Below are 27,548 nucleotides of genomic sequence, written 5' to 3'. Positions count from 1 at the left end.
TGCTCAGATCAAAGCCCCTGGGAGTTAAAGCAGTTTATATACAGAGTTTGGTAGGCTAAAATGCAATGTAGCATTGTGTATAAAAATTTAAAAAAAAAATTAATGAGACTTTTAGTTTTTGGCTAGAATTGAAAATTAAAATATAATGAAAGATGGACTCAGAGCTTTCTCTTCTTTTTTTCTCAGTAAGGTACTGACTATCATCACAATGTGCTAAAATTATATCCATGTATTATAAAACTTTAGATATTAAAACAAAGGGACTGGTAGTATTGCCAAAAGGAAATTCCATAGTTATTTAATTCAGTGTAACCTTTGAAAGGCTGTGGTGTCTGGCAGCCCTGACTTTACATTACTGCTCCACTCTGAATATGGGATAATCTATTTTGCAAACACCTAAATCCTTGAAGAGCCTAGGGGTGCTACCTGCTACCGTAGCTACTCGAGGGGCTAAGTGAACATATCACAGATTTGAGGGTGGCCTAAGCAACGTGGTAAGACCCTCTCAAAATATAATTAAAGTAACAGCAGACCAGAGAGACAGATGAAGGTGAGGGCCTTTGTCTGGCAAATGCAAGACTCTGGTTGAATTCTTGGCACTTCTTTTTAAGCCAAACTCTTAGATTTACAGTAAGATGTCTCCCAGACATGAGTGATTTTAATTTCTGAGTTGTACAACTAGTAGGCTCCAGTCATTCCACTGAGAAAATTACATATGTAGAGGTGCATAGCAGTAAGAAGTGCTACAGAATCCCAACGTGGTGTCATGCCATGCTCTGGTGACTGTAGATACAGCATACTCACTGACTGATGGAGTAGGAATATCGTTGCCAGTTGTCTTATGGAAGCATGGCTTCACTCCTGAATGTAGCTGTGTCACCCCAAGAATCTAGTCTAACTTTTATTCCAAGCCAACTATGATATTACTAAGTGAGAAAACTTGTTAGTAGGAATATATCTTCCACAAACCACATAACTGCAAAGTATCAAGTCTAGTTCCAGCTCTGTGATGAGTAAGTTAACCTGTGGCCTTGGCACTGCTACCTGACTTCTCTGAGGTAAAACTTCCTTGTGTTTAAAATGAAGATTTGGGGCGAGATGACGGTTAAATTACTGCCAGCTCTAAAACTGCTGATAGATCCTTAATATATTTCAAGATTGTAGGAAAAGTATCATCTAATTTGGTACAATGCATATATCAGAAGTATTGCTAGGGGAAAAGCAATGATTTTGATAAAAAAAAAATGTTAGTCTCCTTAAGGGAGCTCTCTATGCAGTGTGAATGGTATGCTTTAGATCTCAAGAACAAAGTTAATAATGGTTTATCAATAATTACAGAAAGACAACAGACACAAGCCAGGACTGTCCAGGGGAACCTGGCCACAGTATCACAGTGTTTTTCCCAGCCTACATAGTCAGTTGACAATTTTAGATCATAGACTTTTCAGTTACATTAAAATAAGCTTACCTGGTGGATCTTAGAAACTTAATTGGATTGGCCTTTAAATAAATGTAAAGGAGCTGATTCAAAGCCTGCTCCATTGCATAGACGGCTTCCTAGACATTGTGCTGAACAAAAGGTTTATCTGTTTTATTTTGAATTTTTCACTGTGCTAATAAATGCCCAGGGTGTACAGGAATATTTGCAAAACTGTCACAAGCACTAGGGTACATGTGACCCATTCTTTAATCTTCGGCAAAAAATATGAAGCTAAGGTTGGTGGAGGAGACAAGATCCTCAAAGAAACCCCCAACCCAAGCCCCAACCTCACCCATGCCCCAAGTGGCATTGAACTTACTTGAATCCCTTTGGTGTCAGGATGCACTTGGAGTCATGTTGGCAGGGATTTAGTTCCTGGGCACAGAAGTCCAGCTTTTCCTCACACAGTTCACCTGCAATAGGGTAAGTAGTGTCAGTTCTCCAATGAAGGTGGGCAGGGTTCAAGCCAGCAGGCTGCATCACAGCTCATGGATCAAGTCAATGGAAAATAGTGGACACCCACCACAAAATATGGGCCAACAGATCACATGCCCAAACTCAGTACTGCTGCTAACAAGCTCATGGCTTCAGGCAACACAGATAAAGTGATATGTGGTTTATGTAAGACCCTTTAGAATTTAATGGATGAGGAAAAGGACATGAGTGTTTTTCATTCTTTCCTCTTTAATTTTTTATATTTAATCATGCATTGCATTGTTTTTAAATTGAAGTATAACATATATACATAAAATAACTGAACACCAGTAAAACTAGTCAAAAGTAACCCATTCAAAGTGACAAAAGTTTATGCCCAGAAACACATTTAACTCTGTCCTGATAGCCCCTCTCACGACACTTCTGGGTAGTACCTACTATGTACTCTAGAGTGACTCCTAGCTTGACAAGATCATGGTAAAGTTGTACCTGTTTTGAGTGTGACATAAAGAGGGTCATTTGAAATGGAATAATTTGGTATCTTTCCTTTAGTTTAGCTTATTCTTTTGTAGTTTTATATTTGAAAAAATAATCTTCATATGTCTTATAAATCTAGGTGAAAAAATTTTGTTTCTTTCTTACATGTCACTTTTGAAATACCTAAATACATATTAACCACCCCACCATGATAAAATAGAAGAGAGAGAGAGAGAGAGAGAGAGAGAGAGAGAGAGAGAGAGAGAGAGAGAGAGAGAGAGAAAGCCTTTTTTTTTTTTTTTTTAAGGACTTTCAGGTTAATACGTGGAGATTTATCAATGAAGAAAAACTGAGAATATAATCATGTGTTCTAAGCATTCTTTAACAAATTATAATTTTATCAATGAATAAACTAAAAACGTAGCCATGGAGATAGTAGGCACTCTATATAGGACTGCATTTCTGATAATTTTTAAGAACACTTCTTCCAATGATTTACACAGTTACTGTTTTGAATACATTCAGTCAGGCATCATTCATTTTTTTTTTTTTCAGTGAGAATTTCTGTATCTCATCCTGTGACAGAAAAGTTTAACTATATAGGTACATGTTAAGGTACTTTTAAAATAGTTTGTTTAATATTTATAATTTCAAGGACTATTACTTAAGAAACATTGAAGGAATTGATTCATTATATTCAACAGACAGGGATGTGAAAATCATCTGGCCGGCGGGGGGAGAGGGGGACACATAAGTAGTTTATAATAGTCTATATGCAAGAGTCTGTGAAATTTGATAACAGAAAGCAACCGTTTGAGATAAATAAAATCATTAATTCTATGTGCTTTTTTGTTTACCCAAATATGAAGTAGCTTTATAAACACTAAGGATTATCATGGGTTTTCTTATTTGTTCACTTTAACCCTGGTCAAACCACTGAAAATAGGGTAAACCATAGTTCATCAAGACTGTGGAGTTGTGGTAGGTGCTGGGGCTCCAGAAATAAAGTGAGCAGATCTACCTTCAATGGTTCCCAGTGTACAAGCAGAGAAGAACGCAGAGCTCAGAAAAGAACACACAGACTGCGTCTCATCTCTAAGTGAAAACACAAAACGTAGAAATGACCTTTCCTTCTTATTGAGGAATTTCTCCCTAGATTCCATGTGTGTAGGAGTGAGGCACGAGAAATGTCTTAGGAAATGCTGGCTGAACAGATTGGTAAATATGTCGTGAATGTGTTAGAATAAGCACTCCAGCTAACATGAGAAAAGCCACCTACTGTTATGTATGCATTTCTTATCGTTACATGAACAGCATGAAAATAGTGTTGGTCATTATAGAAGTTGTGTTTGTGACTCTGTGTGTGTGTGTAATCACTAAGAAATACCACAACAGCACCTGGTGCAAATGATCACTGTTTAACTCACCTTCCAAGCTTCATCAGCCCAGACTCTTTTCAGTGTTGTCTGTTCAGCAATATATAAATTAAGCCCCTATGCTAGAGCTAAATTTTGTTTTATCTTTTGCTTTAAAAAGTTCCACTTATATTTAAAGTGTCAGTTTACTCATTCATACTTGTGTCTGTAGGATGACTACATGGTAAGACTGTGGGGTTGTGCTGTTGTAGATATATTTTTTATTGTTGGTGTTTCACGCATTCATTGACTGCATGGTTATACTGGGCACGAATTCTGGTGTGTTTGTGTTCTTTTCTTCCTAGGCTGTGATGTATAAGGCGCTACACACAAATACTATCTACTGAATAAGCAATAGTCGAAACAGAGTTCTGCTTTGTCTAGTTAAAGTCCAGTTAGGTTCTCTTTTGAACTGTTACCTATTTTCTTCTTAATTTGGTATGTAATAACTAAATCATCACTAATAAAGCAGATAGGCTCTTAAGTTTGTACATTAAAATTTCCCAGACTGAATAGTAAAATAAATGTCCTCACTGGGCTATTTCTCTAATTTCCCAATTGTATTTAATAATGCTACATTTGGGAGAAAAGAAAAATTTAAAGTACAAATGCCATCTTGCTGTGAGTCTTGGGGGCCGAGTTTGATCTGACAAAAAAATATAGGTCTCCTTGACAGCTGCTGTGTTAAGCATGCACATCACCAGATTAAAAAAAAAAAAAAAACCCAGCACTATTTATGCATGGATTTGGATTTATGGCAGGCTTGTCACCCTGGGTCTCTCATAGCATACCATGCTACAGCACACTATGTCTCCCAACCATTGCCTGGCCTCTGTGCCTGTAGATTGCTGGCACTGAAGTGGGTCCCCCAATGGAAAAAAAAAGAAGAGAGAGAGAGAGAGAGAGAGAGAGAGAGAGAGAGAGAGAGAGAGAGAGAGCGCAGCACTATTTTTCCAGGAAGAAAAGGAACAAGTACTTTAGCTATAGTAAAAGCAGAGACTCCTGGTTTATTATTGAAAAGGTATGCTGACCTCATAAAATGTGAAGGGCTTCCCTCTTAGTTTTTTTCAGTATATGAATTCAGAGTTGCTCTCAGAAGGAAAACAACAGAAAACAAGGACGTTGAATTTTGTTTTGTAATGGTCACAAGCCTGAGGTAATGCCAATGACTGCCACAGCCCTTCTTGAAAGCATCATTTTCAAGATGAGAGGGAAAACAAGGTGGGCATACTCTTAATTCTATTCTATATAGTTTGTATTGTAATCTACTAACCAATCAGCAGGTCCTTACATGTTTAGCTTGGCAGGAGAAAACTTGCCAGTCCATTTGTTTCATTTAGGGCAACGTGCTTGAGTGCTGGTTCACTGGCTGTAGCAATCTAACTCTCAAGACACACAAACCCAGACAGACTTGTGAATTTCAGGAAATCTTATTTGCTTTCTACTTTGTGTTCCTAAAAGACCCAATAGTAAAACAATACTGTGGGACACAGTGGCTTCATATTATTCGCAATTTCACTTTTGCTTACATGAGCAAATGAATTTTCTCCATGTACCAGCTTTCAACAGTTTTTGAGGGAAGGGGCTAACAGACTGCATTGCGTTTGGGTGTTGGAGAGTTAAGAGTGAACCATGATTAGTGCTGTGGCTGGTACCTGGGAGAACAAAGGCTGATGAATGTAGACCCAGGGTAGTTCACAAACAACATCTGCCCATGCCAGAACTTTCCAAAGACAACATGCCACATACTACATCTCCTAAATAGAAGTATATATTTTTGGTTGTCATGAAGTCATCTGTGGTTCTTTGTTCAACCTCACTGTGTATTTCTGAGTGGTTAAAAATGGGTTAGAAATGAAGAAATTCTGTATCATACTTCTTGATACCCATGGTCCTAAGACAGTACGATTCCACCAAGTCCACCCTTGAGAAATAGCTGTATATCATTCATTTGTAAACCCCTGGCGAAGATATTTTCCCCCGCAAATTTTGATGCAGTGGTAATATGGCCATTTATCCTGGTTTGCTCAGGACAGCTCTAATTTACATCTGCTGCTTCAAGGTAATTACCGACTACTGCTCCAGTATACTTGCCTGGATGCCCTGGTTTGCATGAAAACTGTGATGGTCATTTCCTAAGTGGAGCAGCAAAAACTGGGTCATCAGAGTTTATAATCTTGATTTGGAGTGAAGGATGACTCAGCATAAAAAGATTTTTGGGAAGAATCTATTCTCATGGATGAAAATAATGTGTGTGTGTGTGTGTGTGCGCGCGCGTGTGCGTGTGATGTGTTTTACATCTTGGAAGAGACTTCTGAAACTATATGCAAAATACAGAAGAATTGTCTGTTTGAAATGAACTGGTTTTATTGTCCTGGGCCACTGTTCTTTCTTGATAAAAGAAGTTTAAATTGAAGATGTAAAGCTTAACAGTGACTCCAAAACAGCCTTTTCATAAAAGAAAAATTCTTCTAAAGAGATGGATAATGTAGATAGGAGGGTAACAGAGAGCACTGCACTGGACTATACAATACAACATTATCTCATTCAGTGGGAAACGATGTCAGTGTAAGCCCAGAGCCCCTGCAGTTCCAATAAAACAAGGAAGAGGCAAAAGCCTCAATGCACACTGAGGGCTCTTCTGGGAAACAGTTCCTTGCGTGGGCTTGACTCCTGCCTTTTTATTTTAGATACATGTGGTTCAATAATATCACTGCCATATTTTAAAACACAACGGGGATCTTCTGTTTATCATCCTTTTTTATTCTCTCCTCTTTTTATTCAAATTTTTACTACAACCTACTGGAGTAGTCCTTAATATTTACACCACATTCTATCAGTTGTTTTTTTGTAACAATTCTTAACAGATATGTAACTTTTACCATCACCCCATTTTTTATTAAAAGGGTTTTTAGTAAATTAAATTAATATTTCTCAATGCCTTTACTTTTTTTTAAATAGAAATTTAGGCCAACAAAGATTCCTTATCAGATTCGGCCCTTGGACAGAAAGACAGAATGCTTCCTTTAGATTTCTCTAAAGATGCTTGAATCTCAAAATGGAGTTGCTAAGACACATAATGTGGCCATCTCCCTTTCATTTTTGAGATTACAATATAATCACATCATTTTCCCTTTCCCTCTTCTTCTAAACTCTCCCACATACCCCTTGCTCTTTTGGGATTCATGGCCTCTTTTATCATTAGTTGTCTTTACAAGCATATATGTATATGCATGTACTAAACATTTCTAATGATATGCTCAGTCTGTATAATGTTCTTTGTATGTTTGTTTCCAAGGCTGGTCAGTTAGTATTGGATAACCAGATGGTGTTGTCTTCCCCTGGGAAGACATTTCCTTCTCAGCATTTCCTGGTTTCCTGCAGTTCTTCGATTAGGGTTGAGGCCTCCTGGGCTTTTCTTCATTCACTGTGGAATGTATATTGCCATTGTCCTTGCTCTTCTATTCAGGAGGTCATGTTGGTGAGACTTAATGAGTTAGTTTTCCAATATTAATAGGAGACAGTCTCACCTCAAACCCCCTGATCCTCTGCTCTTAACAGTCAGTCTCTCTGTCTTTCTTCTTCAATGCTTCTTCTGTCTTAGGTCTCTGGGTGTGTTTTGTAAATGTATCCATTGGGACTGGGCTCCACAACTCTGCATTTAGATTTGTTATAGTTTTCTATAATGATCTCTATCTGTTGTAGAGAGAAGTTTGCTTGATAGGGGGTGAGGACTGCATTTCTCTGTTTTGACCCATATTTTTAATGCCAACTATGTATGAGACCCCACAAACATGTCTGGGGTATAATGGTGCCAACAGTGAAAAGTTGTTCCCATTTTTGTGGAATTTTCCCACCTAGGACAGGGGAAAGAGAAAGATATTAATCCCACTATATCACAACCACACTTAACATTACCTCACTCTGGCTTGAATGCTAAGCAAGAAAGCTTCATGGTGCTCTCAAAGGAAGATGTTGTGAGGAAGAACAGACTGGGTTTTCTGAATGAGAGAGACATGGAGATGGCACATGTACCTAAGTAGGATGTAAGACACTCCTGATAGGAGGATGCAAAGGCTGCCAAGGACAGCAGAGTTCCATAGGAGGCCGTGGAATCAGCAATGGGCACATCTAACTTAATTTTATTAGCAGAAGTAAAACAAAGGAAAAATTCAAAATATATAATGAAGACAATAGATTACTTTCTCTCTAGAAAATAAGTTACCAATTTTGTACCAGGATCACTATTTCTGGAATTTTCTACCTCAAATTCACTGTTTAAACTACTAATTTATTTTTACACAAAATATAGCAGCAGGGAAGGGTACTAACTAGTAACTGAGGGAGAGCCTATCCAAATTTTCTAATATCCCAAACTTTGAATTCCAGTTAGGAATGTCTACAACAAAAGGGAATGAAGAAAACTATTGCATGGTGTTAGTGGACATCCAACAGTTAGTTCCTACTGTGGCTAACCTCTGCTAAGTCAACTAGATTCATTTCTCCTTTGGCTTAAAGGAATATGATCTGGGAATAAATTCTGAGAATTGTGGATGCACGAGTACATGGGAGGGAACGAGAGGGTGACAATGCTGACTATTGTTATATCTGATCAAAGTAGATTTTTTTGACTATATGAGTGAGTATAATTAATATTGATATGAAGGAGGAGGGATACAGGGCAGCGATCTAATAACTTAATTGGGATACTAGTGTTAAACCTAATCAGTTATGACATTTATAAATACTGTTGTAACAAGGGAGGAAGTCTGTCTGAATTCCTGACAGAATCCCCAGGATACACACTTGTACAAAGTAAAACATATCATTCTTCGAAAGTTTTGTGTAAGAAAAGCATGGATAGATTGTACTAATTTTATTATATCAGCATTCCGTCAGCAAGAGAAGGTGTTGAAATAAGCAGCCAACTTGATAAAGTACATGGAATTTTATTCCTTAAAATATACTATGTGGGGGCAACGGGTTCCTTTCTGTACATTTTTGGAAAGCTCCATTCTCATCAATCATGTACTCAGTGGAAAACCAATGTGAAAACTTAGTACTGCCCTGCTTGCTGCTTGTGGGGAAATGTATTTTAAATGTTAAGAAAGGCAAAGAAGTTACAGGTGACCTAAAGGAGCAAGCGAATGAAACAGCTGGAGACTGTTCAGAGGCACACATGCCTTCAACATTACCCTAGGCCAGTCTTTTTTTTTTTTTTTTTTTTTTTTTGATTTGCTCACTTTATATCCCAATTGTAGCCCCCTCCTTCTTCACCTCCCTCCTTCATGCCCTCTCCCTCCCTTCTCCCCTAACATCTCACCTCAGCCTAACAAGTCTCATCTGTACTACTTGTATCCTCTTCCTCTGTAGCCTGGCCAGGCTGCCCTGCTAGGGGGAAGCGATCACCTTTGGTGGGGGTAGCAGAGTCCATGTCAGAAACAGTCCCTACTCCTCATATTGTGGGACCCAAAAGGAGACTGTGCTGCCGGTCTACTACATCTGAGCGGAGGGTCTAGGTTCACATCATACATGGTAGGTCAGTCATTTTTACAATTTAATAACTTCACAGTTTCTTTTGTACAAAAAGTGATTACGACTGTAGAAAATCACGATGAGCCCAGTAACAGTGCGTCTGCGAGTGTTAGCCCACAAATGGCATGATGGAGAATGGTTAACATGACCAGGCCTGAGTGTTTCTCTTTGCCTGGATTTAAAACTAAAATCAGAATCTCATATACATTATAGCGGTCCCAACTGCTCTCAGAGGAAAAGATAGTCAGCCTTCAATCCCTTCAGGGATCAGTTCAGTAGCTGCTGTTTGTCCTCAAGCCCTTATGTAAATGTACTATGGTTTGCTAACAACCTAGGCATATTTCCTTGTGAACTATTATTTTTAAATAGGAGTGTGTATGTGCATGTGCATGTGTGCACATGTGTGCATATGCACATCTGTATGGTTTATGGATGTGAGTGCAGTGTCCAGGCATCCAGAAGAGGACACTGAATTTCTTGGATCTGGAGTTCAGATGATGCTGAGACACATGATGTAGGTGATGGGAACTGGACCCTCATGTCCTCTGCAAGTGCAGTCAGTGCTTTGAATCACTGAACCATTTCTCCATCTCCTCATCTCCTACAATTAAAAATACCTCTTGGTTATGCAATCTCCCTAACACTGTGTAAAAGCAAATGGCTGTTAAGCTGTCGAGGGTATGGACAAGAAAAAAAGCATACACACAATTAGTCCAGAGATAATTTTCCTGATATGTATGCCTGATCTATGGTTGGTTTAATGTTCATGTGTGTAGTCTGTAGCTATGAAGGATAGACTGTACTTATGTTTTCTTATTTGCTGATCTATCAGGTTTATGGTACACGTTGCCTTAAAAGCTATGGCTTTAGGTACCAGAGCCTATTTGTAAAACCAAAGAAATATCAAGTCTCCCATGTAAATATTAATATGCTTATTAGTGATGAGAGAAATGAATGACCTGGCTTCTGTCAGTAATTTGTGAACAGCAAGTTCCTGAGGAGTCTCTTCATAATCCATTGCTTTTTGGGGCCCACTGTTCTGAAACTTGCCTTCTCAATTACAAATAACTATTTGACCTTCAAGATATGACCATGAACTATGCAGTTGCCCCTGTTTTCTAAAGTTAAGGAGTTCAGTTGTTTAATATAGGAGTATAGGGGCCTGCTAAAGGGGGCCGTGACATCTTGAAGACCCATGAGCTACTGACAGCTGTCCTTTTGGTGGTGCCAAATATAGTTTGCTCCTAATGGGGGTAGTGCTACAGGAAAACCCTGTGATATGACGTGAGTCACAGTTTGGTAGAGAAAGGCTCAGGAGAATGTGCAAGGCAATCAGGTTCCTAGATGTTTCATAGGATGGAGGACACAAACAAAAATTATTTTTTGTGAATTTCTGTTTTCTAAATGAAATTATCAATGGCTGCTCAGTCACATTTGATTCCCACACAGTGTGATCAGTATGAAGTCTGTCCCTCCTAACGTATCTAGGTTTAGCTGTGAATGTGCTTGAAATGTGAGAAGCAGTGCCTTTGCACCAGCCAAGTATATGACCTGATTTGAACCTACAGTTGAGAAACACAGCTAGTACTGTCTGGGTGCTTCATGGCTTTTGTATCACTTTCAATATTTAGCACAGTGTCCTGCCTTAGATGTTTTCTCAGCAAACATATTACGCATGTTTAAATGGGAAAAACTTACCTCTCCAAGTAAACAAAAAGGAGGTGCCTTTTAGTACTTCTTTCAGATTTCTATGGCTAAGGAATTTAGCCCATTTTAATAGCTTCTGCAGGTCCAAAGAAAATTAGACTCCCTTTTCAAAGTTAATAAGCCCCAATGAGATGAAATAAGACAGATTAAGCTGACTCTTGTTTTGCACTCAGTGGGCACTGTCTGTGAACCAATGAGAGCAGTTTCTCTAAAAGGTTTTCTGAGATTCAAATGTGTTTAAGAAAGCTCTCAAAGGTGGAAGATGAATAGAAACTGCATGACCTTGCAAGATTGCCAAAGTACTTTCTCCACTTAAAGTGGTTAAAGGAGACTACAGCATTAGCTTTCCATACTGAAAAAACTCAGCTATGTCCATAGCAATATTGACATTGAAACGCAGTCCTTGTGTATTTCCACACAAAACTAAGAACGCAAGTCCCTGTTACAAAGAGATCACAGATACTGAAAATGATGCATAGAGCCTAAAAATACTGCTGGGTGTTCCTCCAGCTCTCAATATGTCCTTGTCTGATACATTTAGTGTGTCCTTGTCCAGGTGTCAATGTGCAAGAGCTAAGAGAAATGACCACCTATCCCTAAATATAGTCTTTATATTTACAATGACCATAAAAGCAAAAACTTAAAAAGTAAAATAAATGTGGTGAACATACGGAAAGATCTAGCTTATGTGCACATTTCTCAGGTACAGCTGTCTATCAAATTCCCATTCTTCTGCCTGAAGAAATGACATCAGACACAACCTAAACAATGTGAAACCTCTCATATCAGGCTCCTCCCCCAACATTCTGGAATTATGAAAATTCCCCATCCTAATGTTTTCCTAAAGTTTCTTTTCCCGGTTGTTATTCTCAAACATCTACATGAAGAACGAGGGTCGTTATAAGTAAACCATTTAGGCTCTATTAAGGAAGTTGGTTCTAGGACATGGAGACTAAAGATTAAGCATTTCCAACCTCATTTACCATTATCAAATGTTCTAGGATGAAGTGTAACCTGGTTATCAGAATTATTAGTTGTTTAGGCACTGATTATGTCCCTTCTCTAATATGTAACTAATAAAACAAATTGCCCTGAGGTGGTTGTTTTGAGAAAATAGCCAATTGTTTCAAAGGGGTACAAGGATCATGGTCTGTGGGAATCAGATGGAACAGAAAGGAAAGCTGGTTTTGCATAAAAAAATAGCAATAATATAGGATGTGAAAAGTAGCCAAGACTGGAGGTAGCTTCAAGTTGGACTGGTTCTATCAAAAGGTAGCTAGGTTACAGTGGATGATATAGGTTCATGTAGACATGATATTGTACTTACAAGATGCATATTTTTGAGTAAGTATACATTGTACCATAAAATATTACTGATTTATAAAGCTATAGGTCAGCATTCTACTGTCTGTATCCATAAACGTATATGTTACTGCCATTTCAACCAACCACAAAGATTTGCTTTTAAAAGATAATTAAGTCAACAGCAAATTATTTGCAGTAAAAGAGCTTTTATAAACATAACTGTAAAATTTAGTCAGCACACAAAACCACGTGGTAATTTAAAGCGGTGCTGCCCTGACAAGCTTGTTTCTGAGAGGCTATACACATTAGTAGTTAAGTATATATCCATATGACAAAATAATTTCTGCCATGATCTGGAGGTATAGTTGGCCTTAAGCAGAGCATCAATTGCTTTTATACTTTTAAAATGGAAAGGCGATACTGAACCAAGGAAGTACTGGCTACATTAGCAGGCTGCAAAGCAAGCTATAATTTTTAGTCTAAAAGATGACAGCATTTTTTTTTACATGTTTTCCAACTTTACTCTGCACACAATATGACTAAGTGGGCAAATACAGTAAATCGCCTGAACACATCAACAGAAAAGAAAGTGCTCAATGACATATGAGACTCGATATGCATATATCCTTGCACCGTTCTTATAAAACTGCAAGTGTTTTTTGTATACCAGGGCCCATCAAGACTAGCATACTCTGGTGGCTCCTGCACTTGGGACTTAACGTCTTTTAGAAACATGAACCTGGGTCTTGTACATGCTAGATAAGCAACTTATATTGAATATGCAGTCCCATATATATATTTATATATTGTATAAGTATATATATTGTATAAGTGTTTCAATTACTACATACATTTTCAGATTTGTCACAGGATATAAAGGGTTAATGTTTACAAATAAGAATTATATAATTTTTCATTATAAAAATAATATATCCCGATGATAGATTTAAAAAAGTAAAAGCATATAGACAAGTAGAAAATATAAATTCTTATTTTTAGACATATTTTTCCCTTCCTCAGGGTTCTACCACAGCCTTCTATAAATTGATCCAGTGTATTTCAATCAACCATTCTGTAGTGTTTCATGCAGCTATACATATATTAAGGATCTATAAAAATTATTTGGCATAGAACTCTCTGACCCAGCACATCTGGTAAAATCTCATAGCTTTAAAAGACAGAGGAGAACTAAAGTGAAACGCATAATAGACTTAAAAAGAGCAACTAACCTTTTTCCACCTCATTCAGATTAGCAGCTGGCAGCGACAAAGACAGAAGAGACAAAAGACTTTTTACATTGCAATGCAACAGTAGCACACATGAAGCCAACGCGCAGCATTTACAACAGAAAAGCCAGGGTGAGAGAGCAAACTGAAGCCAGGCTTAGACTTCTTACCTACTGCTGGCTAAACACACAAACATGGAGAAGAGTAGGGCAAAAGTAAAGGCAGCCATCACAGGGGGCTAGAGATGGGCATCTAAACTGGGTGATTGACACTTGCAGGTTTCCTGTAGTAGATGTAAAGTGAATGTTTGTGTATGGGCCCAGAGACAAAACAGGAGGGTTAAAAAGTTCTTTATATTTTTCAGAAGATAAACTCTGAGAATATACATGCCCGGTTAATAGTGAGACTGCCATGGTGCTGAATAATTCTATTCAACAGGAAAGCTTGAAATGTGACCAAAGTGTACATACTTTTATGTCGCCCTGTGTAGGTAAGCTTATTGAAGACATACATCCACCAGACCAATATTTACCATAGCAAAGGTATTTTTCCCCAGACCAGCTCCAAATACAACACTATCTAAGATAAGATATACACAGCTTCAACATTTTTAATATGCTATAGTCCTAATTTTCATTTTTTACACTTTGAGTTTATCTAACTCAAGGAATTCTTTGAAAACTTTTCCATAAGAAATGTTTTGTTTTTATAAAGCATATATACTAATAATTAAGAAAACAAACCAAGCCTCAAAATCCCTGAAGCTAAGTTAAAACTACAGAACTCTTTTTTTAAAAAAATTAATATTACTAAATCTTTATTTCCCCACACTTCAAATAACTGATTTTAATATGGAATCACAGAGAACTAAATTTAAAAAATAACTTTTTCTTGAATAATGCTAGCAATGAAATGTCTTCCATCTAGGAGAGAAGAAAGTAGACCTAACATGTAGAGAAAAATACATCTGATAATTAAAGTAGGGGGAGGCCAGTACAGTTTATATACCAGGAAAACACTATCGAACCACACAGTTTTATCAGAAAAGGGCAGAAAAATAAATCATTACCCATGAACTGTGAGGTTTGGCTACTCTGTGCTTAACTATTCTTTATACATTTCTGAATGTATTTAAAGTCTGCAACTTAAGTATTTCTAGCTTAGATTCACTGGCTGCTTGCCACGTGCTGATTTCCGGGTCGTATTCTCTTCAGCTCTCTGAATTTTCTCCGTTGACAACTGTATGCCTCAACACTGATATTAAATGAATGCACGCAATGCTAATACCATGGCTTACAAGCATTCCTGGTGAAGCTTTACTTACTAGCCTTACTTGCTGCTATCAAATAGAATTTATGTGCTCGCTGTATGCCTTTGAGATACAGAGTAAAAAAAAAAAAAATTCAAAGGAAGAAAAGCAACAGACAGCTTACACGATTTTCAAAACAGTGGCAACATTATTATTATATTCTGTGAGTATAGAAGGGTTTCTGTTCTTAACTCATGCCCATTAATCAGATTCCATCTAAAATTTATAACAATAAAGTCACGTTATAAGGCAATCCCTCTGTAACTGCAGACATGGATTAAACATGACACAGAATTCTAGATTCTGACTTGTGCTTTGCTGTAAGCAAGGGTCACCTATATGCCATCCATCTCAGAATCTGTGGATAGTTGTTTGACATTTTGTAACTGCACTCATTTCAGATGCACAAAAGCTCTACAGTTAAGAGGTGACTTATGAATTCATTCCATTTAGATATCTTCTCTATTGCAAAGTTGTCAAATCCTTCATGACCCAGGGGACTCAGACCTATGTAACAACGGTATTCTCTCTCTCTGCTCTATGCCACGCTCAGTCTACACTTCAATATTTGTCTTGATCCTTTGCCCAAATTAGGTAAAACAATATTTCTAATAGCTACAAATAAAAAGAGTTATGGTGTCTAGGCTCTTTTTCAGAGACAGATGGTTTGTGATAGTCGTGGTAGGATCCTTCATGACACCTTTTAAGAATGCCACATTTTGGCAAAAACAAAACAAAACAAAACAAAACAAAAAAAAACACACAAAAGAAAAACAATTGGTGTAGATAAGCCTTGAGTTATTATGAGATAGTGTAAAGAATAAAATCTGACATACTTGGAGAAGGGAGATTGTATCACACTCTCAAAGGAGGGAACACGGAAATGAATTCTTTAGAGGGCACAAAAGAGCTTGGGAACTGAAGCAGAGCAGGTAAGAGAAATACTCTAAAGTTGTTCTAAATTGTCACAATGAAATTAGAAAATTGAAAGGCAATGAAACAGGACATGCTCCAAACAGACTTAGATGTGTTGCCACCTTATGCAAATTATCATAAAACGACATACAAGGATCTTAACACACATATGATTCTGTCCCTCAGTTACACCAGGAACAGAGTGTACATAAACTCCTGGTTTCTGTGCCCCGAACAACTTAGAGGGCTTTAATAGTATTCCAGTGACTGGGAGCCTGATTTCTCTCGTGGGATCAAGTAGAGTGGGCTTGTAGAAGTCTCACAAATAAGTGTGTTCAAAAGCCTATTTAATCAGCAGAGCAACAATGGAGCTAGAAAGCATCTCTGTCCTAGGGACGACTAAGAAACAGGTGCAGTTTAAATCCTGCAGTTCTTACACACATATAAATAGCTGATTCAATAGATCTCAGAATTTTAGGATTCCTATAAGAGATTAAAATCTATGGCGCTAACATAAGAGAAAGGTATCGGGCATGTGACAGAATGATAGAGGTGGGTAGGAAAACCTGTGTAGCCACTAAAATCTATCCAACATAGGTGTGTTAGAATACACTTGCTCTACTTTGTTAATGAAAAGCTGTAAGAAATGATCAAATTCCAACTCCTAGAATGATAGCTTTTATGTATGTATCTATATATTTAATTTTGTATCTGTGTGTATCTATCTATTATCTATCTATATCTATCTATTTATCAACTATCTATCTATCTATCTATCCATCATCTATCTATTAGCTACCTATTATCTATCTGTGTGTCTATTTCTAGTGTTTTACTACTATGACTCCATGGAAAAGTCAACTTTAGAAACATCTAAACACATCTAGGTTGCCAAAATTGAACCTCTTTACTTTATGTTGCATTTTCCTATAAAACCATATCTTTCTATGAAGAACAATATTTAGTATAATGCAAAATTTTGTATCTTTCATTTCAAATTTCACTTATTCCTTCAGAACTCTGGGAAAATTAGCTATATAAATATGGTTGTATTTGGTGTTTAGAAATATTAATCTTAACTACCTACATAATTATTTGAAATTATTAATTATATATTATTTACAACAAATAAAAATATCCAGTAAAATGAAAATGGCAGCTTCAGCAACAATGACAGAACCGACTTCTGTGTTTATCTTCTGGTATACTACACACCATCCTCTTTTCTCTGTCACTTTTGGTTGCTTTGTTAAAGTGAAAGCTGACTATTACATTTCTTATTCTCCTAGCCACATGAACCAACAGAAAAGCTATTCTTTCAAAATAGCCAAGGAAGAAATTTGATGCTGACTTTAGAGAAAATTGGTCTAAACTAAGAAAAATGTTTAGCAATTTCAGTAGTCTGATCAGGTTTATCAACAATAGACAAATCATTAGGGAAAAATTAATTGTTTCATAAGACTTTCCAAAGAGCTCATCTTCCTGATAGAGCACCCATGGAGGGACAGGTTTCTGGAGGTAAGCTTCCACTATTGAAGAGAAATAATTGATATTATTAATCTTAGTTGCTGAATTGGATCCGGGCTGTGTAAAGAAATGCACAAATATAGATTGGCAAAACAGTCTGTAGAGGGAAAGTAGTTTGAGTGAATGAAAAGTTTCAGCATGTCAGCATCCTCTTTTACTCTTCTACAGATCATGGCTTTATAAGAAAGTTGTATGTGTTAAATTGAGTTTGGGGGATCTTTTGATGGGTGGGATAAAACAATCATCATGTGTTTCTGTTATTACAATGAACTCTCCCAGTTATTGAGTAAGGATGGCTTGGTAAATAAATATAATAGTGTGATGATGCTTTCAAATTGATAAACAGTTTGAGGATACATTTCCTGTTCTTCGTACCTGTGTATTCTGGTGGGCAAAGGCATGTGTAGTTGTTAATTCCATCAACACATGTAGAATTATTTTCACAGTCATTATCTTCACAATCATCAATATTGACTTCACAGTTTTCTCCTTCAAACCCATCAGCACAAGTACACCTGAACATCGGGGAAATAATGGCAAAATACTTCTTTAGGTGCATTTTGAAACTTTATAGTCTGAATATTTTTAAAGAGACTACACGTACCCCAAAATTACAAAGCTCTGAAATTATATACTGCAATGTAATTTATTTAAAGTAAGCAATTTAAGGTGCTGTCTAAGAAACCAAAGAATATGTAAAAAGGAAAAATTTATGAGGGCTACAATATGGAGAATGGCTACATGGTCTTAAAAGTCAATAAGTCCCAATATAGTTAAAGTTCAAAGAACTAGCAAAATTCCCTTTACAGCACTCACATCAAGCAGTTCACAAGCATCTATAACTCCAACTAGGAGAAAATCCTACACTTCTGCCTTTGTGAGGCAAGAGCATTGAGATGCACATACCCACGCACAGACATACACACATAGACATGATTAAAATAAAAATCTGAACTTTAAAATGGTATCATCTGTAATTCTATGTGTAATGCTCCTGACAGCTTTTAATAGTTAAAAAATGTAAAAAGCACTCTTTGAAACTATAAAATATGAAAAAAATTTCTATATGAAATAAGACATGAATCTTGAAATGTTACTTGTTGGGAGGAGTTGGGTTTGATAGGGATGGGATTAAAACAAAAGACGTTGGTTTCAGAGAGTATTTAGAATGCATTATGTAAATGCATGATGCTCTAAGACTAAGTTTTAATGAATGAAAAGTGAACATTTTATCTGTCTCATTAAATAAAATTTTCACTGGAAAATGCATTGTACAGTTCACTCAGAGTAGATTTGAAAATAATATTTGAGTGAGGTCTACATGAATTAGAAACAATTTTATAAAAGAAATAGAATATATTTCTTCCAAAAGTAAGTTTTCTACTTCAGTAGAAGTAGGCTTCAGTAGCAAATCTGTGTTCTTATGGAAAATCATCTGTGTGACTTAATAAAGAACTTATTTTGAGGATATGGAATCAGCTGACTGGGTCTCATGGGAAGTTGCAGAGATATGGAGCCTGTAGGGGTCTGACCTAGGTTCTCTGCATAAATGTTGTGACTGAGTAGCTTGGTGTTCTTTTAGGAATCCTAACATTGGGAGTGGGGGCTGTCACTGTCTTTTTTGCCTAGTTGTAGGACCCTTTTCCTCCTACTGGGTTGCCTTGTTCAGCCTACATGTTTTGGTATGTGCTTGGTTTTGTGGTAGCTTGCTATGCTGTGTTTAGTTGATGTCCTGGGAGGTCTGCTCTTTACTGGGGGAAGGCATAAAGGTGTAGATCTGGGACAGGGGGGAGAGGAGAAACTGTGGTTGGGGTGTAATATGTGAATAAAAAATTACAGAAAAACTCATTTTATAATTTATGAATTATATTTGAAATAACTATACTATACAATTTAATAATTATAGCTTAAAATAGATTAGATGTTTGTCTATTTATATAGTGTCCTGGAAACGAGTCATTAATTTCCTGTTTTAGTGAGAACTGCATCTTTTTATCACACACTATCAAAGAAAAAGCAAATCAAAAAATAAATGTAGGATTCGTATAAGTAGACTAGCTGGTTACATATGTTCTGTATACTTAAATTCTTAAAAAATGACTTCTTGGGAAAAAATATCATGCATTTAGTTACACTTGGTACAATAGTTCAGGCAAAAGATATCACAGCCAGGTTACTTACCAGAATCCATCATTTTCTCCTTCTTTTAAGTGGCAAGTTCCTCCATGTTTACATGGGTTACTGATACAGGCATGGATGGGAATATCACAGTCCTGCCCCTGGAGAAGAAATGCCCATGTTAGTGTAAGTACAGATGAAACAAGCTAGCTTTCAGCACACAGAGAAAGAACAGTAGGAAGAAGCTTTACCATAGGAAGCAATGTTCTTCTATTATGGCTGCTACTCACCTTGAAACCGTATGGACAGGTGCATCGATAAAAATCAACTGGGTCATTGTTACAGGTGCCATCATTTTTACATGGATTTGACAAACAGGGATTACACTTGGCTTGAATAGTAATATCCACGGGGCCTACAAGTTAATAGAGAAAATATGAGAAAGAGGTGCCTCACTCATTTATGCTCCCCAATATAGCTGTAAGATTTGTGTGCAACTATTTGCCACTTATTTTTTCATGAGTCACTTCTATGATGGGACCTGAAGTCAGTAGCGTCAAATCATTCCCCAGAATGGTAAAGGAGCCCATCTAACTATAAGGACTGCGAGACTTCTGGGTGACAACAGGACTCTGGGTTGGCAGCTTCGGTAGCAAGAATCTGGATTGAATGACACCAGTGTCATGACATGAATCCCTTTAGGGGCTGACTATCTCCAGATACCCCAACCTCAGCCAGCTCAAGGGAAATGCATGACACACAGCTCCAGGGCTATTTAACGTATATGACAAAATCCAGGAAAATGTAGCCTGTGATATTCTCCTTTGTATCATTTTGAGTCATTTAATTCATTAGCACAGGATGTGGCAGGGGACATTTCCAGCCTGTCCTCCCTTGCAATAAAATTCTGCTGCAATGAGCCTCTCAGCTTCACATTTTGTAGCACAGTTTATAGAAACCTCATGATCAGTACAAGTCTAGATTAACAGATATCAGCCTCAGGCGTTTTCTACTATTCACACCCATTATCTGACCCATGGCCCAAAACAAGGAAATTAAACTGTTCTCTGTAAAGTCATGGTCCATCGATGCCAACTTCTTCATGGTTTGTGAGAGGCCCCTAGATCCCCTTTCTGCAACTGCACTGGACTGGGTTAATGGCAACTTGGCATCTTTATAGAGAGTACAAATACTTTGAAACATGAACATTTACCAATAGTAATCTTTGCGTGGGTCCTTATACTTATGGGAACAAGCAGTGGCCAGTTCAACTGCACATTTCACTGCACACAATTCCTTGTGCAAGCATTAGGAAAGAAATTGGCTATTGACAATTGCCTAGCACCCACACATCACAACTAACCTACCAACCTGGAAAGCTCCTCAGGCTAACGTCATTTGGCATAGCCCCATCTTTTCCTGTGTTGTGTCCCCTTCCTAGAAGAGTCTCTCACAGCAAATGTTCTGGTCTTCTGGCTCTTGTAATATTTTGCCCCCTCTTCTATGTTCTCTGAGACTGAAGTGTATGGTTTGTGTTGAAATGTATTAATTGTGAGCAAACTGCTCATCTCTGTATTTTGACTAGCTGTGACTTTCTGTAATGCTCTCAATCTGCTGCAAAGAGCAGCTTCTGTGATGAGGGATGATGGCTATATTTATATGTGGACATAAAATACATTTTTAGAATGTAATTGGAGATTATACTGGTTTAGGAAACTGGCAGTAGTACGTTCTTCCATGACGTCACCACCCACAAGCAGTTGGCTAAATTTACAGTGCCAGGCACGAACTTCTCTCTATTGGGTAGCGATGGGTTACCCCTAGAATATGGGTATCACTATTGCCCCTTTTCGAATATTTTGCCTTGTTGGGCATTGTTTCATTCCCTAGCGTTGCAGTTGGAAAAGCCTATTGATTGCTTTTCTCCATGGCAGCTTGCCTAGCTCCTTTTACATCCATCTGATTTTGCTAACTTGCCTTCTCTTTATATATTCAACTCTTTAGAGTTATTTCCCTGTTACCTTGATCATTTCTATTCATTTTCCTACCAACATTGAGTATTTTACGTCATACCATCTATCTTTTATTTGACTCCAATTTGGAATTCATTTTCTGTTCACTGTCTTCTCTAAGCATCTTTTCCTGGTGTCTTTTGAGAGAATTATGGCTTGATTCCTTCCTAGGGTAACTAGAGTGACTATATTATAGTGACCATGAAGAATAGAGGTGAAGATAAAAGTTGACTATTCATCAGATTAATAATAGTGAGCTAATGTTTTAATGTTTTTAAGAAACACAAGTCTCAAAAAAGAAACACAAGTCTCATCTGTGTATCTGTTGTGGACCATGAATTATAGAAACACTAGAGCAATGGTAAGAAGCTGTGAGGTTTGTTGTCTGTCTGTCTCTCTTTTTCTCCCTCTCTCCTTGAAAATCAGCTACATACTTCATTTTGTCATGTTTGAAGCTGTTTCAAATAGATGTTTGCTGCCAACAAATTAGCTCCCATAAGATGTGTACCATGGAGAAATAAACACCTTTCACCTCATAGAAACCGAAATTTGCTAGTATCAGTGAAATGACTGAGCTCAGTGTATGCGAGCTGGACTGATTTGAGATTTAAGTTTGGCTTAAGAAAGTCAACCACAGTCCTTTACCAACTGAGCTATAAATGATATTTCTTTCTGTACACAAGATTAAATACAGTTAACTGTAGATCAAGAGGCAGAGCAAGAAACCAACAGTCAGGAATTAAACAGAAAGAAGGGGAATTGAGAAAAGAGTATTTAAGACAGTGTGGCAAAGAAGAGGAAGCTTTTGCCTTTTTCCATCTGGGACATGAGCTGAGTAAGAGAGCCTTTTTTTTTTCTCTGGGACATGGGCAGAGTAGGAAGGTCAGCTAGGTGCTTTCTCTGCCTCTCTGAGCTAATTTGTTTTCACTCCACCTCCCACAAAAGAAAGTACTACTGTATTAGGAGCAGAGGGTGTTTATCTTAGTAACTCAAAGTGAAAATGAGAAGAAAGTTTGGTTAACATGTTGTCTCTGTTACCTGCTTTAACAGATGCTGGACTTTGCATACTTTGAAGTGTAAAGGCAGAAGTGCTTACACAATTGAGCCCAGTGATGCTACCCCTGAGAATTCTCACTTTGGTTTACTATTACCAAAGCTCAAGACAAAAATGTTCTAATTACACCCCAGAATCTGCCTTTTTTCTATAATCATTTGGAAACACTAGTCCAACAACAAACTCATGTCCAAAGTATATAAAAGACAATTTCAGAAGTACTTGGGTAATTTTTGATACCAGGCAACTGGACTGAAAGAAGATCCTGTTTAAAACCAAGATGTTATGTAATACTTGCATTTACAGAGCTCCTCAATCTATATATCAAAGGCATATTTCTCAACATCCTCTCATTCATCAAATATTTACAGGCATCTACTCTGGGTGAGGTGTGAGGCTTCAGATGATCAAATCCAAATGAAATGGCTAAATTTCTTCAAAACCTTCAGTTCAGCCATAGAGATAGCCATGTGTAAAATAGAGAAAAAAATATAAGGGGAATAGCACATGTGAGGAAAAGCACATTTTAAGTTTGTGCAAGCTGTTAAGGGAAGGGATTTACAAAGCAAATTGAAATAGAATACTGAATTCAAAAAAAAATTCATGGCCAGTTATTCATGGCCATTGATGGAAATCTATTGGGAGTTTTATAAGGCTAAAAATTAAACTTTATGGACAGTTAAGAAAAAAAGCAGTCCCAGAAACATATAGAAGGAAAGAGACAAAGAAAATGTAAAAGAAGTGACAGTGGCCACCTCTAACTTAGAAGGGAAGAGCTAATAAGGATAACTAAAATGATGTCACTGGATTCATCAGGACACAGTCATTGTTTTTATTTTGACTCAGGAATGAAAATGGCAGCTAACGGTGGGTAATAAATAGTCCTGTAAACTTTCTTCAGCTGTATGGTTAAACAATAGCCCAAAGGCTAAGGACCACTACTCTGAGACCATTGGTCTTGCGCTTTGGCTATTTACAATTGCCTTTGACCAGTAAAGAACTTAGACCATGGTGGTTTAGAACAAATAATGCTTGTTTTAAATTAGTGTATCATGGAGAATATGATTTTAAAATATTCAAGGATTGATTATAAATTGTTGGTTCTGTGTATCTATTTAAATAAATGCAGGTTAAAACTGTTTCAAACGTTAACAAGTGTATTGATAAATCCTCACCCTTCATTTTTATGAGTGATGTTTTTTGGCAGATAACTACATAAATCTAAGTTTTTCATTACATGGTGAACAAATTAAGAATCCTCTACATTAAGGTTATTTCAAAGTTAAAGCTATAAGTTAGTGATATGAGATCTGAAAACATAAAATGCTTGGATTGAGTTTGAATTATGCTTCAAAGCTGATCTAGCCAGTAAATTTTTCATTACTTCTAGCTTAGACTAAATTATTTAATCTTCTTTACCTTGGTTCATGACTAATGCTAATAGTGAATAAAAATTTTTCAGCACAAAGCCAGAGGCTTCACTCAAGCAGCTCAAAATTTCTCCCCCAGAGGAAATGTGAGTCTCCTTAAGAAAACCACCACTATTTCAATGCCGTGGAGATATGTGATATCTTCACTTACAATTCTAGAATCTCAGAGTTACTAATATATAAAGCTAGGGGAAGGAATGCAAAAACTAGGTTATAGGGTGATGTTAATTTTACAGAGATAAAAGGTTCCTAAGATTATTTGATGTTTTAGCTTTTGGGTGTGAAATGGTGAAGCAAAGAGGTAATGAAGATGATGACCCTCCTCCATGATGATGACCCTCCTCCATGATGATGACCCTCCTCCATGATGACGACCCTCCTCCATGATGATGACCCTCCTCCATGATGATGACCCTCCTCCATGATGATGACCCTCCTCCATGATGATGACCCTCCTCCATGATGATGACCCTCCTCCATGATGACGACCCTCCTCCATGATGATGACCCTCCTCCATGATGATGACCCTCCTCCATGATGATGACCCTCCTCCATGATGATGACCCTCCTCCATGATGATGACCCTCCTCCAAGATGATGACCCTCCTCCATGATGATGACCCTCCTCCATGATGATGGCCCTCCTCCATGATAATGACCCTCCTCCAAGATGATGACCCTCCTCCATGATGATGACCCTCCTCCATGATGATGGCCCTCCTCCATGATGATGACCCTCCTCCAAGATGATGGCCCTCCTCCATGATGATGACCCTCCTCCATGATGATGACCCTCCTCCATGATGACGACCCTCCTCCATGATGATGACCCTCCTCCATGATGATGACCCTCCTCCATGATGATGACCCTCCTCCATGATGATGACCCTCCTCCAAGATGATGACCCTCCTCCATGATGATGACCCTCCTCCATGATGATGGCCCTCCTCCATGATGATGACCCTCCTCCAAGATGATGGCCCTCCTCCATGATGATGACCCTCCTCCATGATGATGACCCTCCTCCATGATGACGACCCTCCTCCATGATGACGACCCTCCTCCATGATGATGACCCTCCTCCATGATGATGACCCTCCTCCATGATGATGACCCTCCTCCATGATGACGACCCTCCTCCATGATGACGACCCTCCTCCATGATGATGACCCTCCTCCATTTTCTCGTCTTTGTTGTTTCCCTCCTTCTCCTCTCCTTCTTCTTCACTTCCTCATACTCCTGGTTACTGGGGACTGAAATGAGGACTCTGGGCATCCTAAGCAACTAACTTATCAATGATACCCTCAGTTCTGTTTTTATATATATATTTTTTCTTCTTGGGAAAGGGTACCACTTTTTGTCTAAGTAACTCAGGCAGGGTTGAGATCTCCTTGCCTCAGCACGCTAAGTAAATGGGATTATAAGTCTGTACCAGTAGGTCCTGACGAAGCAATTGTATATGTTTGTAATTTTCCTGTCTGGTTTGAGTGTCTATCTCTGAAACACCTATGTATCTCACCCTTGTCCTTTTTGCAACGTCCGACTCTCAGACCCTGTGGCCACCTGCAAAAACCTCCTGATAGCCTTCTGGTATCACTACAATTTCATCATTGTTTGATCTAGCTACATATTACTTATATATTTCCATCTAATACACATTTCTGCCACCAAGATTCTATATTATTTTAAAACTAACTTTGTATAGCCAGCCTAATGCTAGTAGAAGTTTAATTATCATTTACTGGATCCTTAGCATGTTGGAATGCTGCTTTATAATTTGTAGCTACCCAAAGTCCAAAAATATTTGTTAAATGATTAAAAGAAGATATCACATATTTCCAATCAAGTACTTACTGTTTAGTACATGTGAGCAGCTATTGAGTATCTGTCAAATGAATGAGTGGATAATTTAGCTGTGTACATGGATTTATTTTGCTAAACTAGGAGCTTTAAGATGATATTTAAAATTAACAATGACAATAATGCACACATTTTCTTAGTGAAAAACTAGCAATAGGAGAGGCAAAAGTCTCTTTTTATGATTAAAGAATGCTTGATCTTGTCAGTGTTAATGAGTAGAAGACAAGCATGTGATTACAAGGGCAGCTTATGATCCTGAACCATCTTTTTCTCACTCAAGAATGCTCACATGTTCACTAGCTAAATATGTTAGGAGTATCTAGTTTATCTATTCCTTTTCTTAATGTTATAAAAATGTGACTTTTCCATTATAGGAAATATAATGCAAATATGTATTTTAATTAAAATCAAATACATAAAATAATAGTATAGATACTATACTATTATATAGATACATGTACAAATGTAAATACACATGTCTTTAAACAAAGATGATTTATTTTCTTCTTATAATTTGGTTACCTATTGATAAGTCTTAAAATGAAAGGTTAGACTCAGCAAACTGTCATGAATGAATAAAAACATTTTACACTGGCATACAAATGGGGGAGTTAAGTCCAAATATGAAAATATCAAATTATAAAATATTTAAGGCCACATGATTTTACTGCTTTCAAGCTCATAAAGCATGAAATCTCACAGACAGGACCCAAGAGATTTCCCTGAGTGGTCTGTTCCAATAATAGATTAGAATGTGCTACCTTCAGCCAAACAAAACATCACTGGACGGTGGTTCTCAACCTTTTTTTCTCAGTATACTTCTATAGTAATGCTGTAAGCTTACTGATATCAATGGTTCCTGTAAAATATTTTCTACTGAAACTTCTAAGTGAAACAGTAGTGAGTTCTGACTTTACAGATTGACATTCAAACCATGGCTCCTTTACTCTGAATCAGTCACTGTATCTAGAATATTTTGGTATTTCAAAAAGGAAGTACGCAGTTCTTTCATAGGAATCATGTGAAGATAAATTGTTCAAGAATAGAGCAAAACACTCCAAAATCAGTGAAAACTCATTCATAGTATACTATTAAGTGGCAGTGCAGTGCACAAAGTAAAATGCTGCTTTTGTTTCTGTTAAAATTAGCTAATCTCTCTAGATTAAAAAAAAAATTACTCCTGCTTGGGGGTGTTGTCTGATTGTATTTGTTGGTGTCTTGGAATGTAAGAGTAATGCAATTAAGTGCATAGCTACTGGGTGATTTCTCTGTGTAAGGCAGTGTGGTTTGTGTATTTCTAGTCATTTCATCTTTGTGAAGTGTGCTCTCTCTCTCTCTCTCTCTCTCTCTCTCTCTCTCTCTCTCTCTCTCTCTCTGTTTGTGCATGTATAGTATGGATACACTTATGTTTATGTGTGTGCATCTGCCTGTGGAGGCCAGAGGCCAATGATGGTTTTCCTTCATCCCCTATTTAGAGATAGGGTCTTTCACTAGACTAGCTGATAAGTTCCAGGGCTCTGCTTGTCTCCACACTGACAGAGCTAGCCACCATGTGTAATTTTACTCAAACACTAAGTATGCACACTTCGGTTCCCATGCCTATTGTTACAAGCATTCATCATGGGTATACTAGAGGATTTTGTGATTGAGCTATTTCTGAGTCTGCTCCTTGTTTTCCTCGAAAAGGTCTTTTGGTATCCTGGAATTTGCCAAGTACACTAGGTTAGATGATCAACAAGC

The 27,548-nt window shown here is 37.5% G+C and overlaps 1 protein-coding gene and 1 non-coding gene across 3 annotated transcripts in view; one reads left to right on the top strand and one right to left on the bottom strand.

The window, feature by feature from the left end:
- The window catches only part of Slit2 (slit guidance ligand 2), a 338,183-nt gene that overhangs the window by 25,592 nt on the left and 285,043 nt on the right, over positions 1-27,548 (bottom strand). For both annotated transcript variants that reach the window (XM_051165157.1, XM_051165158.1), the window contains 4 exons: positions 19,740-19,864; positions 19,513-19,610; positions 17,707-17,846; positions 1,800-1,893 (listed from right to left, as the gene is read on the bottom strand). In XM_051165157.1, coding sequence (XP_051021114.1) covers positions 1,800-1,893; positions 17,707-17,846; positions 19,513-19,610; positions 19,740-19,864 — 457 coding nt within the window. The remainder of the gene's footprint in view (positions 1-1,799; positions 1,894-17,706; positions 17,847-19,512; positions 19,611-19,739; positions 19,865-27,548) is intronic.
- Positions 4,546-4,681, top strand: LOC127206019 (small nucleolar RNA SNORA42/SNORA80 family). Its single transcript, XR_007832715.1, has one exon. It is a non-coding gene; the product is annotated as a small nucleolar RNA SNORA42/SNORA80 family (small nucleolar RNA).

Source organism: Acomys russatus, chromosome 22 (genome assembly GCF_903995435.1).
Source record: "Acomys russatus chromosome 22, mAcoRus1.1, whole genome shotgun sequence".
NCBI lineage: Eukaryota > Metazoa > Chordata > Mammalia > Rodentia > Muridae > Acomys > Acomys russatus.
The sequence above is the reverse complement of the archived record's forward strand: the minus strand, read 5'-3'. Positions and strand labels throughout refer to the sequence as shown.